This window comes from Nannospalax galili, unplaced genomic scaffold, assembly GCF_000622305.1.
Source record: "Nannospalax galili isolate Female #2095 unplaced genomic scaffold, S.galili_v1.0 scaffold1723, whole genome shotgun sequence".
In the NCBI taxonomy this organism is placed as follows: Eukaryota; Metazoa; Chordata; class Mammalia; order Rodentia; family Spalacidae; genus Nannospalax; species Nannospalax galili.
This window is the reverse complement of record NW_008349072.1, coordinates 801,567-824,459: the sequence shown is the minus strand read 5'-3', so window position 1 is coordinate 824,459 and position 22,893 is coordinate 801,567. Positions and strand designations below refer to the sequence as shown.

The 22,893-nt window shown below is 55.1% G+C and overlaps 1 protein-coding gene across 3 annotated transcripts; it reads right to left on the bottom strand.

The window, feature by feature from the left end:
• Positions 1–516: 516 nt before the first annotated feature.
• On the bottom strand, positions 517–21,146 carry Ighmbp2 (immunoglobulin mu DNA binding protein 2). 3 transcript variants are annotated; one of them, XM_029570001.1, is made up of 16 exons: positions 20,880–21,146; positions 20,656–20,789; positions 19,157–19,335; positions 17,614–17,806; positions 17,317–17,414; positions 14,503–14,666; positions 12,989–13,189; positions 11,064–11,211; positions 9,924–10,098; positions 7,279–7,461; positions 6,948–7,066; positions 5,278–5,372; positions 4,535–4,658; positions 2,866–3,726; positions 2,141–2,304; positions 517–1,331 (listed from the first exon to the last, which is right to left on the bottom strand). In XM_029570001.1, exons 1-16 carry the CDS (start codon positions 21,006–21,008, stop codon positions 1,128–1,130), a joined length of 3,171 nt encoding a protein of 1,056 aa, XP_029425861.1. In that variant the 5' UTR covers positions 21,009–21,146; the 3' UTR covers positions 517–1,127. The 3 variants fall into 3 exon arrangements, with proteins under 3 accessions (XP_029425861.1, XP_029425860.1, XP_008844548.2); XM_029570000.1 differs by having other exon boundaries at positions 20,656–21,146; XM_008846326.3 differs by having other exon boundaries at positions 19,169–19,335; positions 20,656–21,146.
• Between the last annotated feature and the right edge of the window lie 1,747 nt (positions 21,147–22,893).

Genomic DNA, 22,893 nt, shown 5'->3' with positions numbered 1-22,893 from the left:
GAGGGGCACCTCAGGTGCCTGGCCAGCAAAGGAACACTGGGTATCATACATTATTAGCTGTTCCTCCCACTCAAGATGCAGTGAGAGCTGTGTGTGGCTAGGTGCCCGCAAGGGAACACAGGATTACACGGAAGCATCCCTCTGTGGAAGCTCAAGGGGCATGGACAGAGGGATTGGGAGGGGTCAGACCCAGGCCTGGTCATTTTCTCATGGGCCACAGCCTCTGAGGAAGTGCCCCACCCACCTAGACTCTTGGGGTCCTGGCACCTTCCAGCATCAGGCTGCACAACACTGAAGGTTCCCTAATCTGAGCCTTCTCAGTAGAAAAGTCAACCGAGAGCGGCATCTTTCCTTCCCTGTGTCTGTCTCACAGGAACCCTGTCTGTTCAGGCCACCAGGCTGCGTGTCACGCACTACTACCCTTAGACGCCCTAGGGAGGTGCAGTATCAGTCTGCTCACCTAGGTGCAGGGGGACAGCTGAGCGGTAAAGAGCGCTGGCCTCCGGCACAGAAAACGGCAGTCAGGGTGCACACTTTAATTTGTAAACAATCACATTCTTTGGAACCAAGAACCTGAGGGTAAAACTCATCTGCTGAGGTTCCCAGGATAGCCAGCAAGGAAAGCTGGAGAGGGCACTGCACAGTGGGGGTGAGCAGCGTGGGTGCGACCAGGGAGCAGCCATGTCACCCGGGGCCACACCTGGGACGGTGAGTGGAGGAGCAGAGAGGCCACCCTCCCATCTGCAGGCCTCTGCAGCCGCATGCACTGCTCTGCAGGGTCCAGGTTGCTGAGAAGACAGGAGGAAGATGACCTCGGCCTGCCGGCCACACCAAGCACTGGCTTGTGGGACACTCTTGGGGCAGCATTACCGGGGCCTGGCCAGGTGGGCTGGAGCGGGGCTCACTCCACTTGTCCAAGGCCAGGCATGGCTTTCAACAGAACCCCTGCTAAGATCTGCAAGGCAATTTTCCGAAGGAGCAAGAAGGGCCACGCCAGGCCACGCAGAGGCTCAGCCAATGCAAGACTATCCTCACCTGCTCAGTCTAAGCAAGCTCGTCCCAGGGCCGGGCCTCTGCCCTGCGCAGCCCCTGGCCCTCCACCCCGCGTGGCCTGCAGGGGAGCGCCCTCACGTCCCCCTCTCCTTCTCCTTCCTCCTGCTCGTCCTCTGGCTGCTGAGCTCACTCAGCTTCCTGTCCAGCCTTCTTTGCAGCTGGGCCCTCTTGGCTGGGTCCAGGGTCCTGTCCTTAGCCCCGCTGCCAGCATAGAGAACCCCTTCCCGGCTGATCCTCTGCCGGGCATGGGCGCGAGCCTTCTCAGCACAGCCGTGGATCTGAAAGGACACTAGAGTCAGGGTGGGCTGTGCGGATAAGGAAGGTGGCAGTCTGCAGATCTGCAATCAAAGGACCAGCGGGGGCCAGTGCAAGACTGTGGACCTGCCTTCCTCCCTCCCATTCCATCCTTCACCTACATCTGCCCAGGATGGGGAGGGGGCTCAGCATCATGAGGTTGGATGCCCTGGTACCTGTAGTCCATGCCAGTCTCTTTCTCAAATGCCCCCCAGGCCTGAGGGCCTGCTCTGCCCTGAGTCCTCATGGGTCCTGCACCTGATCATAAGGGCTCTCCTGAAGCTGCCCTCCAGGAACAGACAAAAAGGCCAAAGGCAGCCAGGCGTGGTGGTACACACCTTTGCAGAGGCAGGAGGATCTCTGTGAGTTCAAGGCTAGCCTGGTCTACATAGTGAGTTGCAGGCCAGCTGAGGCTACAGGGAGCCCCTGTCTCAAAAGATCCCAAAAAAAAAAGGCCAAAGGCAGCCAGGCGTGGTGGTACCCTCCTTTGCAGAGGCAGGAGGATCTCTGTGAGTTCAAGGCTAGCCTGGTCTACATAGTGAGTTGCAGGCCAGCTGAGGCTACAGGGAGCCCCTGTCTCAAAAGAACCAAAAAAAAAAAGGCCAAAGGCTGCTGCCACTCAGCCAGTAGGTCAGAGCCCCACCTCCCTCTGCCCAGAGGTCCCACTGACTGGGCTTCCACTCAGCAAAGGAAGTTTTGACTTCTTCACAATCCGATAATCATCAGCATCTGCTCTCCCTCAGGAGGCACTCTTAGGACGGTTTGGCTACCGCCCAGCAGAGGGGCCACATACCTCAGGCAGGTGGTGACTGAGGCAGTAGCGGTGGCCACAGAGCTGGCAGAGCTGGCCCAGGGTCACGATGCTCGTAGAACACCTGGTGTGGCTGCAGGTGTTGTTGGCTTTAACTACAGCTGACACCAGGGCATCAAAGTCCTCCTCTGCAGGCAGAGCCAGGGCTGGGCAATGGACAAAGGCAGCGTCACTCGGGGTGAGGACACCAGGGGGCTACACCGTGGGGTCACAGAACTGGATGCATGGAAGGTGGCTGACCTGTGGTCTCGTGGCAGCAACCCACTGATGTATCAGAGAACTCAGGCCGTGACCAAGCAGCTCTGCACACAGTGCGGGCCCCAAGGTCACCGGGGTGGTGGGCACAGTGCAGGCTGAATGCAAACCACACAGCCCACGTAGGGCTGGTACATGGGATAGGAGAATGGTGGCTGCAAAGCCCCTGTGACTGAGCACATCCCTGTGTGTCAAGAGCAGGCCCTGCCCCACTGAGCCACAACACTAACCATGCCAGGACTTCTCTCTGAGGGCCTGTGGGGACACCAGGGACTCTGCCTGTGACTGCCCTAGGGGAGCCCAGAACAGGTAAACAAGAGCCAGGGGATCACAGGAAAAGCAAAAACAACCCAGGAGACAGTGTGCCCATGGGAAGTCTCAACTCCCGCTGGGGTGGCAGGTTTCGGGTGAGGGAATACCACGCCACGCATGCGCGTAAAGACACAGCTTACCCTTCACTTCTTTTTTCTTCTTCTTTTGTAGAACCTTCTGCAGCCCTGAGCCCACACCTGGCTGTGCCTTGGCTGGCTGGGCCTGGCCACCCTGCTGTCTCTGCAGCCTCTCCAGGTGCAGTGCCTTCAGGTCCAGCTGTACCTGGCTGTTTGGCTCCCCGAGGGGGGGCTCTGCCCGTGGTTCCAGCTCTGCCTGTGGCTCTGGCTCTGCTGCCTGTGGCTTGGGCTGTGCCGGGCTGAGGGGTGAGGGAGGCTGGCGGACCACAGCACCGGTGGCCCCGGGACTCCTCTTGCTCACGGTGATGCGCCGCGCCTTCCCCTGCCCGGTGCTGCTGTGCCGCAGCCCAAACTCCTCAGCTATCTGGTGGACGCGCAGCCTGTCGTGGGAGTTCAGGGCTGTGGGAAACTCCAACTGTGTCTCCTTGCTGGCCACAAACTCTGCAATTGTGGCTCTGAGGCGCTCTGCACTGTCCTCTCCCACTCTGGGGCCACTTTCACTGGAGCTGGGCTGGGAGCAGGCCTCAGAGCCCGAGGGCTTCTCACCAGCTGCAGCTGCTGTGGCCTGTCGGTGCCTCTCCTGCCTCCTGGCAGGCTTCTTGGTGGAGGCAGCTGGGCCCCAGGGCTTGGCAGCAGTGCGGCCGTGGCCCTGGGCATCCTCGTGGCCATAGTTTTCAGGGACAATGTCGTCCAGGTACTCAAAGGCTGTGCGCACCTCCCCGTGCTCTGTGAAATACCCCACCAGGGTCTTCAGAAAGCCGTGGTTGTTGACCGTGTGGGAATCACAGATGATGGCCACGTGGCGCCGAGCTCGAGTCACAGCAACGTTGATCCGCCGGTCCTCAGCCAGAAAACCAACTTCACCTGAAGAAAGAGCAGAGGTGAGGGATGCAGACACCCAAGGCCAGGGACAGGAGGCCTGTTCAGGGACATGGGGCCAGTTATGTCCTCAGAGCTCCAGCAGGCTGAGTGCCCCTCACCCTTCCCGCCTGAACTGGTGTGGTGGGGTGCCACGCCAGCTCCAGTGCCTGCCCCACTGCTGACCAGAGCAATTCCACAGTCAGTGGGAGCTCTGAGACTGCCCTTGGCCAGTACGGCCTCCTCCTCCCTACACCCCGGTTCAGGACCCAGGGACAGCTGCTGTGGACACAGGGCAGGGGACTGGGGGCTGCCCCCATCCTCACTCATCCCTGGCCTGCTATCAAGGCTGCTCTGCAAGCCCACTGGCTAGAGCTGGATTGTGCTGCCATTTTCTTACTGTGTGGCCTCATAAGAACAAGGCCTCGAGGCTGAGAGATGGGCTCTGGGTTTGAGGGGCTCCTTCTTTCTGACAGGGCGGCTGGGTCACTTTGGGCCCACCTACCGCAGCCCACCTTGCAGCCACCTGCTTGCTGACGGCACTCTTGGCTTCTGAGCCTCCAGCCTGACATTCCCTCTGTCAGGAAAGTACGTGCTCCTCTCCCCAATACTAGGCTAGGAAGTGTGTTCACATGTGCCGTCCCAGGATGCTCCCTGCCTGCCTGGGTTCTGCTGACCTGGGATGTTATCAGAGCCCCACCTTGCTCCCTAGTTTTCTGCTTGACGTGCGCTCAGAGGGCAGAGGCTGCATTAAGTGCCCTCAGGATCAGTAGAGCTCTCCCAGGCTGTTCCCCAGGCCCCAGAGAGACCGTACCTTTCCTGCTGGACCTCACAAAGCTCAGGATCACGGCCTCCTTCTCTCGGCCCTGGAAGCCATCGACAGACTTAATCTCGAGCTCGGGGTGCTTGTGTGAGAGGCTCTGTCTGAGCAGGTCCACCTGAAACAGCAGGGAGGGTTGCCAGCTCACGACCTGCACCAAGCCAGCGTGACTGTGGGACGCTGTCACGCCTGGGGACCCTGCCTACAGGAAGGGCTGCCACAGCCCCCTTCTCCACATGAGTGCTAGAAAGCAGCAAGCTGTCAGGGGTTGCAGCCTTCTTCTGTGGTGGTGGGGACTGAACCCAGGAGCTCCCTCACTAGCCCTAAGCTCTAGCACTGAGTCGGTCCCTGGGGTTCCTAATATTCTCTGAGGGTCATGACACCCCTGGCCTGTGACAGCTTTGTGTGTGATGCTGGGGCCAGGATGAGGCGACCACTGCTTCTAAGGACCTTTTACTGCATAGAAAGCAAGCTGATGGGGTCAGGGACACAACATGGGCCAGCCTGACACACCCGCATGGCCTCTGGGACCATGTCTGCCTGGGGATGCTGGTCTGAAATGACCACAGTGGGAAACAGGCTGACATCAGGCCGGCAGGGCGCCACCTAGGCCCTGGACTCAGTCACAGTGAGGTCCACTCTAGCTGACATGGTCACAGAAGCCAACAAACCACCCCTTCCTTGCCACCTCTGGTCAGCCAAGTCCACTGACAGAGACAAAAGGGGGTCCTCCACACCTGAAGGTTGTAGGGTGCTATGACGGCAATGTCAGCTGCTTGAACGCCAGCATCCACCAGAGCCTGGACGTGCAGAGTGACGAGGCGGACTTCTCCTGGGGGGCAGAGGGGCTGTTCAGTGAGGGCCACGTTGCACCGCTTCTGCCACTGAGCTGTGGGAACTTTCTGCCTGTCATCAACAGATCCTACACTGGGTTTCAGAGAGGGAGTGTCCTGGGAGCTGACGAGCTGAGCAGAGGATCACCAGGCCTAGCATGGGAGTGTAGACCGCTGGCTAGCATGAGGGTCATGAGACCTGGGTGCTGTTGGCTGAGAGTCTCAATCTGAGATGAGCCAGACCAGTGTTCAAGGGAGCATGGTAGGCCGGGCGTGATGGCGCACACCTTTAATCCCATGACTCTGGAGGTAGAGATAGGCAGATATCTGTTGAGTTCAAGGCCAGCCTGGACTACATAGTGAGTTCCAGGCCAGCTGGGGCTACAGGGAGACCCTGTGTCAAAAAAAAAAAAAAAAGACCAAAAAAAGAAAATAAAAAATAAAGAAGCGTGGTGAAGCCCAGGTACCAGCCATCAGCTGCACCCCAGAGCAGACGCCGCCCGGCCCTTGAGGTGTGCACCTCAAGCCGGCAGCTCACTGGGTGCCTGCCCTCGTCTCTCACTCCTGGTGTCTCACTGAAGCAGGCTCTTGGACTGATTTGTTTTATTTTGAAGTTTAAAAATTTTTTTTTAATCTTTTGAGACAGGGTCTCTCTGTAGCCCCAGCTGGCCTGGAACTCACTATGTAGACCAGGCTGGCCTTGAACTCACAGAGATCTGCCTGCCTCTGCCTCCCGAGAGCTAGGATTAAAGGGGTGTGCCACCACCTCTGGCTAAGTTTTTAATTTTCTTTTTAATAACTTTTTATTATTTTTATTTCTTTTATGTGTATGTGTGTATTGCCTGCGTGTAGGAAGTGCACCCATGTCATGTAATGCCCTTGGAGGTCAGAAGAGGCTGTTGGATCCCCCTGAGACTGGAGTTACAGACAGCTGTTAGCTGCCATGTGGGTTCTGGGATTTGAACCCAGGTCTTCTGCAAGAAGAACCAGTGCTCTTAACTGCTGAGCCATCTTTCCAGCCCCTAAGTTTTTAATTTTTATAAATTATTTTATGCGCATGAGTATTTTACCTGCATGTATTTAAGTGTAACACATGCATGCAATGCCTGCGAAGGCCAGAATAGGGCAACAGATTCCCTGGAACTGGATTACAGACAGTTGTTAGCTGCCATGTGGGTGCTGGGAACCCAGGTTCTCTGTAAGAGCAGCCAGTGCTCTTAACTGCTGAGTCATCTTTCCAGTCCTGTTTTTTTAATTTTTAATGATTTATTTTTATTTTTACTTATTCAAGTGCAGGGGGGTATGTGGGGGTGTGGGGGGTGTGGTGTGTAGTGTGTGGTGTGTGTGAATATATGCCATGTGTGTGCAAGTGCCCATGGAGGCCAGAAGGTGCTGGATTCCTCTAGAACCAGAGTTATAGGTGTTTGTGAGCCACCCATGGGAGCTGGGAATTGAACTTGGGTCCCTTGCAAGAGCAATTAGTGCGCTTATGCTGAGCCATCTCTCCAGCCCCTGGAGTGTCCTGTTGTGAAGGGCAACCTGAGCAGGGCAGGGGACCCTGGCTGGTGGCTCACCTGGGTTTCCTTTGGACTGGCTGTCTTCCTCCTCTAGCTCAAACAGCCCACAGCCAGCTGTGTCCACTAGCAGCAGCGGGATGCTTGTCTCCTCTGTGGCAGACACACCCGGGAGGTCCCTGGCATGGAGATGGGGAGAGTGTGATGCTGACCTCCCCACAGCAGCACTGTCCCTTTCCACCAGGAAAACAGAGGGGCCACCAGGTCCAGCTCCTAGTCAGGCCTGGGCCCCTCTCTAGAAGGCCAGTCTCTGTGATTGCTATCCCTAGCCTCTAACAGACATGTTTCCCTTCATTCTCCTGCACAGGGCTAGATGAGGCCAGGTCCTTACCTGAGAAGGTGCCCTGCCACAGAAGGGTGAGCAGTCAGCTGCCCGTGGTACATGGCCTCTGAGGCCCAGCGTGTGATGGCCTGATGCATTCGGTACTGCACTGTCAGCATCCGTACTACGCTGGCACCATGCTTCTCTGCCAGACGCTCCATCAGGCTGCGCGACAGCCCGGCCAGTGCTGCCCTGCACTCATGGGGAGAAGGAAGAAGGCCAAGTCCAGATGTGACACGGGAGAGAGGGGAAAGCTATCCTTAAACCCCGAACCCAATCCTTCCCCAGCATTCAGAGGATGGCTGGGCTGGGCATCTGGAGCCTCACCACCAGGACCTGAGAGAGGTCTGCGGGTGGGGAGGCACAAAAGGAAGGCGGGGCCAAGCCAGATCTGAGGACTCTGTGCTGCTGACCTAGAAGATGACCAAAGGCCATGCAAGCACAGTGGCCTGGAAAAGCAGGAGAGGCAGATGTGTCCTCGTGAGGCCACCAGCAGAAGGCCACAAACCTGGGCTGTTTAAGGCAGTAACTCCGTGATCGTAAGTCATACACTGGCAGGAAGTTATGACAGGAAGTTTTAAAAACTCTAAGCGGGCGATGATGACGCCCACTGGGACTCCAGCACATGGGAAGAAGCAAGAGGCTACAAGTTCAAGGCCATCTTCAGCTATATACTGAGTTCAAGACCAAACAGCTACAGGAGACGGTCTCAAAACAAACAAATTACACTTTAATGTGCTCCACTGGGAGCCTGTGCCAGGCCGCCTGGTCTGCACATGGCCACTCTCCATATACCTGCCTGTGCCAGGCCGCCTGGTCAGCAGACAGCACTCTCCATACAGCCCCGAGCAGCTGCGGAGCTATTTCCACCTTGCACAAAGGAGAGTGAGACCCAGGCTACCGCCACACACGCACACACTGCACATAGGCAGCTGCAGGGCAGGACCCACAGGCTCCACCACACAGAACCTCTTTCCACACCGGAAATGGCCATGACCCTGGGAAAGCACTGAGTGCTCCTCTGGGAACTCACCAGGTGTCCAACTGAGGGGCTGGAGAGACGGCTAACTGGTTAAGAGCACTGGCTGCTCTTGCAGAGGACCAGGGTTCGGCTCCCAGAACCCACATGGTGGCTAACAACCATCAGTAACTCCAGTTCCAGGGGATCCAACACCCTCTTCTGGTCTCTGCCGGCAGCAGGCATGTACATGATCACTTACATACATGCAGGAAAGACACTCATACACATAAAATAAATTCTTTATTTTTTAAAAAAAGAATCAACTGGTTCTTAACAATCACTGCTACCAAAGTAACTGCAGCCAAAGGCAGGACGTACCATGTCCATCACACCCCCAAACCCAGGAATGGCCGGCCCAGCCCATCTGTGCCCCCTCAACTTTTTCCAGGGACACTAGGGTCCCTCTATCTGCAGTGAAACCCAGATTCCCCTCACAGATCCCTGGAGGATGGAGCCCTCTGTCATTTGAGAACCATCCTGGAGAAGTGGCCAGACGCACAGCCCTGAGCCTCCTCACTGCTACTCAGACCCCACCCTTCCCACCAAGGCTTCCTGTTCCCCAGAACCCAGGGTTCTACTCCACCCAAGCACCCCCATGCCTAGCCTCAAGGGACTGCTGTCGGGGCCTCTTCCTCAGGAGCATCCCAGACAGTATCCCACCTGTAGGGCTACCCACTCCCTCTATAAGGTTCCACTCCATACCCTTCCTAACAGCTCACTCCAGCTGCACTCAGAACTCTGAACACACACAGCAAACAGGAGGTTTCAGGTAACACAGAACGCAGGATGAGGCCTCTCAGCTCCAGCTGCAATTGGGCTCCAGAGGCCTGGCCTCTAGGGGCTGCCTTCTGGAAGTAGGCCTGTTCACAGTGACCCACATGCCAGGCCCTGCCACAGGCCCACAGTGGGCTCTAGAGGGAGACAAGCAGACGTCCCAAAAAACACCTGCTAGGGAGTGATCATGCTGAGAAAACATGAGTCCTGGAAGGGGCTGGAGGTGAGCAACAGAGACCACATTGCGGGGAGGGGAGGTCTCTGAATGAAGAGTGGGACTGCCAGCACCCAGGGGAGCAGTGGTCCAGGCAGAGGGCACAGCGATACCGAAGGAGGCCAGTGTGGCCAGAGCAGCGAGTGGACGGTAGGAAAGGTGATGAGATGGGCCTGTAGGCAGACAGCACCCAGGCGAGGCTAAGCTGAGGCACTCCACCTCTGTATATGTGCGCACGCATGTCCTCAGGTCATGGCCCCCATCTCCCCTGAGCAGAGGCTCCCTATCAAAAAGTCCCCATGAGAGCTCCTAAGCGAACCACAGAGCCCACAGCAGGCTGGAAGCTAATCGCCAGCACACCCAGACCATAGAGGCTCTCCTGGCACTCAAAGCAACAAGCCTCCAGGGAGTACAGGAGCAGGCCAGCTCTGTGCTTGAACCTGAAGCCACAGAGATGATGGTGACACAACCCCCATTACCACGGAGCACACAGCCTCAACTGTCAGCTGGGTGAACACCTATGTTTAGCACTGGAACGTGTAGTCAAGAACCATGAATGGAGGCATAGCCTGGCCTCAGGAGGAGCCGGGGCATGGAGGCTACGGGGGGCACAGGGTGGGCCAGCAGAGGCAGGAAGCTTCTTACTTGTGAGAGATGGTGGTGGGTGGCAGCTGCTTGTGGTCTCCAGCCAGGACACACTTCGGGGCCTTCAGCAGTGGGATCCAGCAGCTGGCCTCCAGGGCTTGGGCGCACTCATCCACCACCACCACGTCAAAGTGGCTCTCTGGCAATAGCTTCAAGGGGCCGTCAGGAGACGCACCTGCACGGAAAGGGAGTGGAGTCAACAGCCTCACTGGCACATCACGTCAGATGCCAGACAAGCCAGCTGCTCTGTGATCCATCTTGTGTTAAAACTACATAGAGGGCCAGCGGGATGGCTTAGCAGCTAAAGGAACTTGCAGTCAAGCTTGATGATCAATCCCCAGAGCCCCTCTGGCAGAGCACCTGGGTTTGGTTCCCAGCACCCACATCAGGTGGCTCACAGCTGCCTGTACCTCCAGATCCTGGGAATCCAAAATACCCTGGCCTCTGCAGTTACATGGTACACAACTCACACAGGCACACATACATATACATAAAAGCGATGAATAAATCTTCTTAAAAGACAAGGACACAGCACACCTGAACAGACTACCAGCCACCCTGATCGCACACACACTTGCAGAACACCTCAACAATCTTACAACATGCACAACGGAACATACAGGAGGAGCACGCATGCTCTGGACCCTGGTCTCAGGGAGCAACCAAATCCAGGGATCACACGGAACTGTAACCCATAGGAATGAAATGCAATGTCAAAAGGAGAGCAGGGAACCCCAACTATTCAGAGACCACACGAAACCCCTCTAGATCACTGTGAGCCAAAAACCAAGACTTTGTGATTAGGGAAACATAAAAGCAAATTAACACTTTGAAATGAGCGAAGATGAAACAGAAGATTATACTATCTGTGGGCTGTCACAAAAACAGGAGCTAATGCCCATATCAGGAAAGAAAGGGAACCGGGTGATGTCCGAGGCGGGAGCATCCATCACCAAGCCCACCATGTCTTCGGGAGATACCAAGAATAGCCGTATCTGCTAAAGGTGCCTCTGCAGTCCTAACCTCCCCACAGGCAGCACTGGTGCAGGGGTGCGGCTGGTGCAGAGGCTTCCGTGAGTTCAGGGCTAGGGCAGGCTCCACTCTCTCCTGCTTCACAGCCACGCTGGCAGGCACTCTCACCTGTGTTGGTGGCCAGGACCACGTCTGCCGTAGCCAGGCTCTGAACTATGGCTGCCTCCTCCCTCTCCTTCAGCTCCTTTCTTAGCAGCTTTATTTCGTTCCAAAAACTAGTTTTCTCTCTCTTATCCTGGGCCTTTTTGTTCTTCGCCTAGAAGAAGGAGATGTGAGCATCTTAACAAGACTTTGTACTTCTTTACCTCAAACGGTCAGCAAGTCCAGCTCTGAGAGCTCCACAGACAGTACCAAGCGGTCAAGGATCTCTGGAAAGGATGCACACAGCTGCCTAAGTGCCCAGCGTCCAACCTAGTGCCCAGCATCCGACCTAGTGCCCAGCATCCAACCTAGTGCCCAGCACTAGCTTCGGAGGCGAGTCCCTACCATGGGAGCTGAAGGGAAGGTTAGGCATGCCATAACTGAGCAGAGATGGGCATGGATGAGGATGAAGAGATGCAAGCCCACCCTGACAGCCAGCTGTTGCTCTGGGAAAGGAAGCACCAGTGCAGGCTGCTGGGACTTGCACCAGGCTGGCGCAGGAGCACTCTGTTATACCTGAAGGCACGGACTCCAGCCCTGGTGCCCTCTCTGCTGCTGCCAACCTCCAGGATGCCAATGTGAGGCAGGGGACTGCTGACAGGTGAACGCAGTGCAGCCAGGAAAGTCAGGATGGGCAAGCAGGCGTGTAAACTAGCGACCCAGCTGAGAGCACTGGGTACAGGTGCAAGGCTGGCCCCCCTCAAACCCATCCTTTGCCTTGCTCTGCAGCCCATGGAGTCCCTAACACAGGGCAGGGTGGCATGGACAGACAGTTCACGGGGGCTTGGCTTTTCAGTACTTTCGAGCAGCTTGTCCTGCCAGCGGGCCACCTGATGGGCACTGTGGAGATTCGGGAAATGACTCCTTGCTTCTGCTGCCTTCCCCAGTGCTGGAGCTCAAACCTGGGGCTCTGCACACAGCAGGCATGTGCTCTGATGCTAAGCCACACCCCAAGCCCAGGAAAGTTTCCTTTGGACAATTCTCACCTCCTTGAAAATCCCCAAAGCAGCTGAACCCCATTAAATGCCTAACAGTTCTCCACTGTGATCAGTCCAGCTACAAAGTGAAGTCCAGGAGTTACTGGTTTTGTTTTTGTTGTTTTTTTTTTTCTTTTGAGACAGGGTCTCATATAGCCCAGGCTAACCATGAATTCTCTCTGCAACCCAGAATGACCTTGAACTTCAGATCCTCCTGCATCCACCTGTTAGAGTGCTGAATTGACAGGCTTGTGCCATCATGCTGGACTGGAGTAATACTGGGGACAGAACCCAGACACACAGGACTCTGTGAATGCCAGGCAAACACTCGGCCAACAGAGCCAATCCCCAGCCTCAAGTTTTCAAAGTATTTGTTGCATAGGACTGTCCTGACAGAAAGACCATGGGCAGATGCCATCTTCCCGAGCTTGGTTGCACCCGCTCACCTAGGGTCATCATAGCTAAGCTTGTTGACTGTTACGTTCCCCAAGAAAGGAGGGAGGGGTGAGTCGGCCACACCTCCAGCCAGTTGCACAGGGGGAGGGCTAAGGGTACATAAACCAAGAAGTGGTGAGGAGACTCTCTAGCTGTTCTGTGTGGCTGAGGGGAAGTCACCATCCACACTTGGATGAAGACTTTCCAGTGTGGCCTTGGCAGAGAGCACCCACACTCCTGTAACAAACCCTCACCTACTGCTCTGTAAGCAAGCTCAATAAACTCACTGGTGAAATTAAACCTCAGTTTGTCATAGGAACCAAGGGAGGAGGGGGGTGGACATCATTTGCGCCTCTCAGAAGGAATCTTAGCTATATTATTAAATAAATGAATGAAAAAGCAGGAGCCTGGGCCGAGTTCACCCCTTAAAGTCCTCATATCAGAAGAGTTTGTGGCAGGACGACACTCCACAATACCTACAAAGACCTGGTCGATATCCCTTCTGATGTCCGAGATGATCTGGGCATTGTCGCTGCGTGCTAGCACAGCGTCCAGGGAGTACTGCTGGACGGACTCCAGGAGGCGGGCAGGGTGCCCTAGGCGCAGAATCCGCTGTTTGCTCCGGGCCAGTCGCTCCACCAGGTTGTCCACAGCAGTATTGGAGGGAGCACAGCAGAGAACCTGGCAGGGGGTGGGGGTACAGTGAGGCTTCTGGCAGCTGCTTTCCTCGTGGAGCCACTTACCACTGCACCAACTAGCAGGCGTGATGGCGCATGCCTTTGATCCCAGCACTCAGGAGGCAGAGGTGATGGATCTCTGTGAGATCAAGGCCAGCCTGGTCTACACAGTGAGACCCAGGCCAGCTGGGGATATAAGGAGACCCTGTTTCAAAAAAAAAAAAAACCAACCAAACAACCAATACACTGACCAAAAAGAAAGGCTTAAAGGACGGAGTGCATGCTGGTAAGGTGATAGAGGACACAGAAGGTACGGAGGGTGCGTGGTGTTCGACCCACCCATGTCAGGATAACTAGAACCCAGCTCTTCACAACCTGTTCATCACCAAAGCACTGAAAGTGGTCAGCTGACCAGGGACTGCACAAAATACAAAAGGCAGCCTGCATGTCAGGGCACACCTGTGACCCCAGCACTCAGGAGCCTGAGGCAGGAAGATGAGCATGGGGTTCAAGTCAGCCTGTGCTACACAGAGTCCCAGCACAGCCTGAGCTACGCAGAGAAGAGAAGCTGAGAAAGTCTCTCCCCAGTTTGGACCAATAAACCCATTTCTCGTCACCTGTTCTGTCTCCTAGCTGGTGGTAAAGTGGCCCTGAGATCCAGTTACAGCTTGTCAAGGCTTGACCAGTAGAGAGAGCCTCAGATGCCCCTCCCCATTAGCTTGCAGCTGTTTGGAAGGAGGGCACCCTGCCTGCAGCTAGCCGGCCCTGTGGGGTGCTTCCCCTTCTGTGGAGCTGGCTGCCCACAAAACACACCACATAGTAAAATGAGAGCACTGAGGAGCCTGGGCCTCGCCTGTCTGGTTTGCAGGGCCTGGTTTATCACTACACAATTCTGGAAAGTTCTCACCAGTGGTGCTTGTAATTGTGTGGGTTTTAGCCAGCGTATGGACAGTGTCAAGCCTCATTCTGGGAGGCTGAGCGATCCGTCCACCATGGGGACTCTCAGCCTCTGAGGTCTCATTCTGGGAGTCCCGCTGAGGGAAACCTCTGTTGTAAACTGATGGCTCCTGACTGGGGCCTGGACCAACAACCAAGGCACCATGGTCCTACGGGCCCCAGAAGCCTCCGCATCCATCCAGACAGGTGTTCCTGTGTATGCGTCCATGTCTTGTGGGGCTGAGAGAAATCCCAAAGAGCCCAACACTCAACCTGTAAGTGCCCGGTGCTGTTTCTGCCCAGCCATACTAGACTGCCCAGGGACCTGCCAAGCACCGCCCAGAGTGACAGCTGAGGGGCCTTACTGTCCAGCCCACACACCTTCGAGCCTCGCTTCACTTCTTGGAGGATTATCTCTACTACAGTTGTGGTTTTTCCAGTGCCGGGAGGCCCATGGATGATGGCAAGCTCTTTCTGAGCCAGTGCAAAGGACACAGCTTCTTTCTGGGAGGGGTCCAGGGCGGAGTTGTAGAAAGTGATAGAGCCTACAGAACAAAACCAGTGTTAGGCCCCAGCACCCCAACACAGTCTCCCTCCTCACAGGCTAAAAAAGAGGTTGCAGAGGGCAGGCTGGACCCCAGGCTGAGCCACCCACTGAGCAGCAGGCTGAACCCTAGGCTGAGCCACCCACTGAGGGGTAAGCTGGACCCCAGGGTGTGCTGTACATGTTATCAGTCTGCTGTTTTCTGTTTTGCTTTATTTGCCAAGGTAAGGGCTCATGTAGCCAAGGCTGGCCTTGAACTCACTATGCAGCTGAGGATGGCCTCCACTTCATGAGTCTTGGCATTACAGATGTGTGACATCACACCTGGTTTATGTGGTGCTGGTAATGGAACCCAGGGCTTCATGCATGATAGGCAAGCAACTCTATCAACTCAACTACAGCCCCAGCCTTTATTTTCAAAACAAGATTTCTCCAGGAACAGGACTCAACCTCCCGTCTGCTGCTGATTTCCCAAGTTTTACTAGAAAGTACCATGTCATTCCATTACATACCAGCCAGAGGCTGCTGGGTGCTGCTGCAGGGTTGAGTTGCAAAGGAGATTATGTGGGGGGCTGAAGAGGTGGCTCAGCAGTTAAGAGCACTGGCCACTCTCTCAGAGGACCCAGGTTCAGTTCCCAGCACCCACATAGAGCCAATAACCATCTGTAATTCCACTTCCAGGGGATCTGACGCCTTTTTCTGGCCTCTAAGGACATTGCACGACACAGGTACACTTGCACACATGCAGGTGATACCCGCATACACATGAAATAAAAATAAAGTTTTAAGAGAGCTCATGGCCCCAAAGTCCAGAAACTAACACCCTGCTTCTTCTGTTTCGCCCACGCCCACCCTCCATCGGATGTGGAAGAACTGCTTCTTGGCAAATTCTTTTCCATCACTTTATCCATCTTAGAGACAAAAAACACAGAGCAACAATTCCAGGATTCTGTCTTTATTCTGGACCACAGGAGGTTCAGATGACTAAAGAAACACTTCTTTTTAAGATCTTTGTCTGTGTATGATGTGAGTGTGCACGTGTGACAGCATGCTACATGTGTGTGGCAGCATGTTACATGTGTGTGGCGGCATGCTACATGTGTGTGATGGCATGCTTGTGGAGGTCGGAAGACACCCTCGGATTCTGGTCTTTGCCTTCCACCTTGTTTGAAACAAGGTCTGCTGTTCACCCCTGCCGAGTCCGGGTCAGCCGACCCACAAGGCTCTGGGACTCTGCTTTGGCCTCCCATCTCACAGCAGATGGGCTGAAGGTGCAGACTTGGCTTCTCGGGGGTCTTGGGGACCCTAACTCAGGTCCTTGCACTTGCACGGCAATGGCCTAACCCCTGCACCATCTCCAGCCCCAATGATGGGCTCCTTGTGCTCTGCTCCAGACAGCAGCGGCAAGCCAGAGCACTCAGCTCTGTCCCCAGAGTCCCCCAGACACATTTAATAGATGAACGCCCCAAGCTGGTAATCAAAGGTGCTGATCTGGACTTAAGAGATGAAACCAAAGTGTAGAACTGTTAAATGAGGGGCAATGCGCACACCGCCCAATCCAAAGTTTCTACAGCACACACCCTGCCCTTGGATGAGAGGTACAATCAGGACACACAGCAGTCCTTAAAAGACAGCTAATAGCCAGGCGTAGTGGTGCACACCTGTAGTCCCAGCACTCGGGAGGCAGAGGCAGGCGGATCTCTGTGAGTTCAAGGCCAGCCTGGTCTACATAGTGAGTTCCAGGACAGCTGGGGCTACAGGGAGACCCTGTCTCAAAAGGACAAAAAAAAAGAAAAAGACAGCTAATAAACTGAGGTGGGCATGGTGGGGCGCACGCCTGTGATCCCAGCACCCGGGAAGCAGAGGCAGGACAATCAGGAGTTCAAAATCATCCTTGGCCACATCATAGGTTTGAGAGCAGCCTGGACTACATGAAGCCTATCTCGAAAAATAAAAACTAAAAAGATAAAAAGAATACCTGAGAAGCGCTTGCCACATAAAACAAAGCCCTGCGTTCTAATCCAACACCTACCTAAGCCAGGCAAAGTGTACACAGCTCTAACTAACCCAGCCCTGGGGGAGGGTGGCTCCCTGGAGCTCACTATCAACAAGCTAGCCAAACCAGAGAGCTCCAAGTTCAGTGAGACCCTGTCTCAAAGCAGTGCAGAGCCAGCAAGGTGCCTGGTGAGTAAAGGCATCTGTCACACAAGCCCACCGACCTGAGTTCAATTCCTAGAACCCACGTGAAGAGAGAAGCAGTAAACTGACTCCACAATTATTTCCTGACCTCCACGGGCGCACTGTGACACATGTGCATGCATGCATACCACATGCATGCACGCACACACAGGATAATGATAAATAAATGTGGTGGAGACCAACCGAGGAAGACACCTGACAGCAACCTCGGGCCACAGCAGCAGGTGCACACACATACATGCACACCCACATGAACGTGTACACACACAAAGCGTGATGGTCCACACCCTTAATATCAGCACTTGGGAGGTGGAGGCAGGAGGACCAGGAGCTCAAGGCCAGCCTGGTCTACATGGTGAGCTCCAGGCCAGCTGGAGCTACAGGGAGACCATCTCAAAAAGATAAAAATAAATAAAAATAGATCTTTAAAGAAGAAATTCAAGTGCTCTCACATGGTTCGCTGGCAGGACTGGGGGCGGAGCCATCCAGGAGGACGTCTATGAGGGAGGACGCGGGCCCACAGCGGTGCTTCTTAACTGTCTCCAGAGCTCTGCAGGGGACAAGGCCAAAGTGAGGAGCAGGCAGCAGCAGGTCGGTCAGGGGGCAGCAGGTCAGGGGCACCGCCTCTCCTGGGGGCACCCAGTACTCCTGACCAGACAGGGCCACTTCCTCGCTGAGCAAAAGTGTGGGAGCGGGCAAGTCATGTTCAAGGAAACCTCCTGCCCGGACTCTTGAACAAGAGCACTTACTTTTTCAGTCGCTTGTAGGTGACGTCGTTGGCAAGCTTCAGCAATCTGTAGGCATTCTCCCGGTCAAGGCTCAACTGGAAATCATGGGACTCATCAAAGGCCACTGTGACTGATTTCTGAGTGATGCGGGTCAGGACGCCAGTAGCCAGCTGACCACCTTCATTAGCAGCATCATACAGACCCACGATATCACCTTCAAAACCAGACTCAGCTAAATATCATATATCCATGTGATTATGCTTATATTTTTAATGCTCATTTATTTATTGCACTTGGGTGAGACTGCCTGTGCATGTCACAGCGTGTGGATGTCAGAGTAAGTCGGTTCTCTCTTTGCACCATGTGGGTCCCAGGGATCAAACACAGATCCTCAGGCTTGGAAACAAGCATCTCTACCTTTAGAACTCACTGGCCCCTAAACGTGCATGCGTACGTGTATGCGTGTGTGCGTGTGTGTATGGTTTCTTTTTTCTTTTTTCTTTGTTTTTGAGACAAGGTCTCCTTGTAGCCACAGCTGGCCTGAAACTCGCTATGTAGACCAGGCTGGCCTTGAACTCCACCTGCCTCTGCCTCCCAAGTGCTGGGATTAAAGGCATACACCACCACGACCAGCCACAAGTAAAATCATTGTTCTTAAGAAGCAACTGACAGGAGCTGGGGAGACAGCTGTTAGTAAAGGGCCTGCCTTGCAAGCATGAGGATCTAAGTTCAATCCCCTAAAAAGCCAGGTGTGGCCACATACACTTAGAATGGCAGTGCTGGGGAGGTGGAGACAGATGTCTGGGGCTCACTGGCCAGCCTAAATGAACAGGTGAGCCACAAGTCTCACTGACAGACCCTGTCGCAGGATGAAACAAGGTGAATGACCTAGGAATGACACCCACGGGTGACCTCTAGCCTGCACACACGCATGCACACTTAGCTGGGACTGGGCTGTAGCTCGGCTGGTGCAGTGCTTGCCAAAGCCTGGGCTTGGTCACCAATGAACACTAGCTGCCATCAAGTGTTCTATAACCACACGTACCTCACGGCTTTGCTTTGGCGAGTACCAATCTAGGCAACCAAAAAGCCATGTATGACAGCCAAATGTGGTAGAGTATGCTTGCAATCCCAGCACTCAGGAGACAGAGAGTTTAATGCAACTTTGAGGACAGCCTCATCTGCACAGAACCTTCTAGCACAACCAGAGCTAAACAGAGAGACCCTATCTCCAAAAGTCAACAAAAGTACGGCGTGGTGGTTCGGGCTATGATTTCAGCACTGGGGAAGTGGAGGCAGGAAGATCAGGAGTTCAAGGTACAAGGTCATCTTCAACTACAGAGTGAGCCCGAGGCCAGCCTGAGCTACACAGACCCAGGAAAGCCAGCTATGTTAGTTGTTCAATGTCTAAGGATGTTTACATTGCAGTGCCTCACAGTCCACCTGAGCTGTCCTGCAACCTGAGGCAGAGCATAAGCCTTAGTCTGAACACAGCGGTGGCCACAATGAACATCACACACACAGAGACACATACAGACACACACAGACATACACACATGCATACCCCCACACACACCAGAAGTGAAGCTGTTGCTGGGCAGTACCGCAGACCCACATCTCCTGGGCTCGAAGGTGACCAGCCGCTGTCCATACAGCCCAGTGCGCTGGCTGGATACCTGCAGCTTCAACAAACACACGCCTCGGCTCTGGAGTTCCTTCAGAGAGCTGTGTTCCTGCCAGGACCTGGAAGGTGTCCAGGATGGGCGCGTCACTCCTTGTACCTGTACAAGCTCTACCTCCGCCCACTCAGGAGGAGGAGGGAAGGGAGATCTGTGTACAGGCACTAAACACCCCAGGGGAACTCAGAACCCACACCTGCCCCTCCCCCAGCTCTTAGGACAGGTACTGCCCAATCTGACCCAGGTCAGCCAAGGTAGAATGTTCCTACACCTCTACACCATCTGTCACCAAGTCCTGAGGGGCCACCCACTGATACCCTGACTCCCTCTCTGCCTCTGACTCCCAATGCCCTAGCTATGATTCGAGGCCACGATACTTATTTCATGGACTAAACACACTCTCCTAAGTGTCCTGCCACTGGGACCCTGTTCAACTGCTAGCACCAGCAACCAAGTGACCTCCCTAAAGTTCCAATCTATCCTCTTCCCCTCACAGCTTGGCCTCTCTGGTGGCTGCCCTGTGCCCAAAGCACACACAATAAGCTCCCAAGCCCCAACCTGGTCAGCCTGGCCCATGCCTGTGTTTTGGCACGGTCAGGAACAGACACCATGGTTCGTAGTTAATCTACTTGGAACCACACTGTGTCCTTAACTTAAGAGTAGGTCACTTTATTCTCAGAGCTAGCATAGGGTTCTGGAAATCACCTGTCTTTACAGAGGAAGTAAGGACACCTCCGAAATAAAATCTCACAAAATCCCACAGCCACAAAGGAAGGAGCTGGGGTTCTGCTCTGGCTGTAAAATCTCTTACCAGGACCAAAGACCTCCCAAGCAACCAATGGTTGCATCTGGAATCCTCTACCGGGGTTAGCCTGGGCTAATCACACACACACACACCCTTCTTCCTTAGGGAAACACACTGCTGGCATGACTCTGTGAGTACCTGAGTGTCCGTTCTGCCTGTCCCAGGCAAGTAGATATTCTCCAAGCGGGCTCTTAAGCAGTGCTCAGCGCCCATACATACATAAACTTAATCCCTCTTTCTTCCAGGCACCCCCTTCCCAGGGGAAAACTTGTCACCATCCCCACACCTAACACCTCAAAGGGCACCGGGTTCTTTGGGGGAAGAGGGGGATGAGTCACAGTCTGGTGTAGTCCAGGCTGGCCTCGAACTCGGATCCTCCCGCCTCAGCCTCCCGAAGGCTGGGATGACAGTGCAGTTCCCCTGGTTTGCAGACACCGCAGACAGCGACACCGCCGGGGTCCGAGGGCGAGTCTCGACCCGGCTGGGCGCAGCAGGAGCCGGTAAACCAGAAGGACGCGGGCTCCGGGCCGATCGAGGGCAGCGGGGCGGGAGCCGGGCAGGATAAGCACCAGGACCTACCTGCGCTCCGCCACCTCCGCGTCCCGCTCGAGCTCCAGCAGCTGCAACTGCTCCGCCACGAAGCTCTCCACGGTCGGCGAGGCCATCTCCGTGCCAGGGTCCCGACACCAAGCTCCCGGCTGGGCAGGTGTTTCCTGGCGGACCAATGTTGCCGTCCGTCCCGTGTTCCCAGCCGGGCCAGAGAGCCTGACGGACCTGTACACCCTGGCGGCCCGACAACCTACCGGACCCATGTTCCTGCCGGCCCGTGATCCCGCCGGACCCGTGATCCCACCGGACCGGTACTCCCTGTTGACCCATGTTCCCGTCGGACCCACATTCCCTGACGGACCCGCGATTCCTGTCGGACCCATGTTCCCTGCCGGACCCGTGATCCTGACGGACCTGAGCTCCCTGTGGGGCCGGTTATCCTGTCTGACCCGTGATTCCCGTAAGATCCATATCCTCGTCGGACCCGTGTTCCCTGCCGGGCCCGTGATCCTGCCTGACCTGTGTTCTCATTGGACTCGTGTTCCCCACCCGGCCGGTGCATCGTCTCACAGGGTTCGTGCAACTTCCGCTGCAACTTCCGGTCGCGGCTGCGGGAAGATGGCGGCCTCAGCTTTAACCGGCACCTTCTGGCGACTGGTGACCGCCTGCAGCCGCAGCATCCTGGCACCTTCGGGACCCGGAGCGGGTGAGACCAGGGCGGCCTGGTGAGGGCAGAAGTGGGAATTTCTCCCCGGTGTCCGCCGGGTGTAGTCCGAGTCCTCCTCGGTGCCTGGTGTGTGGATGACTTGTGTCGTGTGCAGGGGCTTGGAGTGGGGGAACCTGGGTCAGCCCGGTTCCTGATTAGTGCTTTAATACTGACGATGGCCTTCAGCTTGGTGTAGAGTCTGTACAGAGAAACAACCAGCTCAGGGAGGTTAGGGAACCCGTCCAGGGTCACACAGCGGGGACTGAGGGAGAAGCAGGCACCTCACCCACTTGGCCACCCCACCCCACCTGACTTCTTCAAAGGCAGGTTGTGACCTGGGCTACCAGAGACACCAGCAGCAAACTCTCACTTCGTGCAGTAACCACCTGCCTTCTCTTGTTCGGCAGCCTCTTTCTGCTCTGCTTCGGGAAGGTTCGGTTCACAGAGTGCTTCGTGTTCACAAGGGTAATGTACCAAAATGTGACTTTTCATTCATCTGTGCAAATGTCACTCTCAGGTTAAAACTTACCTGTTTGGGCCGGGTGGGCAGGGGGAGCGATGGCTCAGTGGATTGCATGTTTGCTCAGCACACGTGAAATCTTGGATTCCATTCCCAGCAAATATACATATGTATACATACATACATACATAAGTACAGTTCCATCAGCCAGTTCCCTCCACAGCACAGATAGATGCACAGGCCAAATACACACACACACACACACACACACACACACACACACACAATACATAGATAAATACATAGGTACAGTTCTACACCTAGCCCAAGTATACATGCCCAGTACACACACACACACACACACGCACACCTCAGAACAGCATCTAGTACCGCTTTGGTCATAAAATGTGAGTGGCAGCGGCTGCTACGAGGACACTGGCAGCAACAGGAGCCTCTTTGGTTCTCAGAAGGACTCCCAAGCTGCACTTCACTAGGTGTGGCCTGTCTTCCCCTTCTCGTGTGCTGGGTCCCAGCCTCCTGCCAGTCTCCATGTCCCCAGCTCCCTCTTTCTAAACTCTGCATCCAGCCCTGCCATGTCCAGTCATGGGACTGGATGGCACCCAGGCCAGAGACCTGAAGAGCAGCCCCTTCTAGCTGTTCTGGTCCTTCAAGGTCACAGTCCAGACACAGACCGTGGGATTCCCAGACCTAGCATGGTGGGAGAGTCTGTTCATTGCTTAGGTGCTTGCCGAGTCCTCCTGTATACCTGTAAATGGCACAGACAGATGGGACGTACATCTTAAGTGTGCAAACTCCCTGGTGGCAGAGTGCCCAGAGCTTCTGCACTAGCAATCGGGAGCTAGCAGCAGTGTCTTGGGGCCATGTACGTTCTCCATAGCAGGCTTGCATGTGCACACACACACATGCTCTTTGTTACACCTATCCCACAACCATTGCTCAAGGATTTTAATCTGCCTTTCATGCATGTGTGATGTGGGTTTATGAAATATTTTTTGCAGATACGTTCCTAAAACCTCCCTGAGTTCACCACCATGGCCAGAAGTTGTTCTGCCGGACCCAACTGAGGAGACCAGATACCACA

What these genes read in the sequence shown, in the direction of transcription:
- Ighmbp2 (XM_029570000.1), bottom strand. Translation starts at nt 21,008, where the DNA reads ATGGGTCCGACAGGAATCGCGGGTCCGTCAGGGAATGTGGGTCCGACG. An exon ending in GTGGCAGGGCACCTTCTCAG is followed by an intron (nt 7,067 to 7,278) that starts GTAAGGACCTGG and finishes TCTCCATGCCAG; the next exon opens with GGACCTCCCGGGTGTGTCTG. An exon ending in TCAGTCACCACCTGCCTGAG is followed by an intron (nt 1,332 to 2,140) that starts GTATGTGGCCCC and finishes GTGTCCTTTCAG; the next exon opens with ATCCACGGCTGTGCTGAGAA.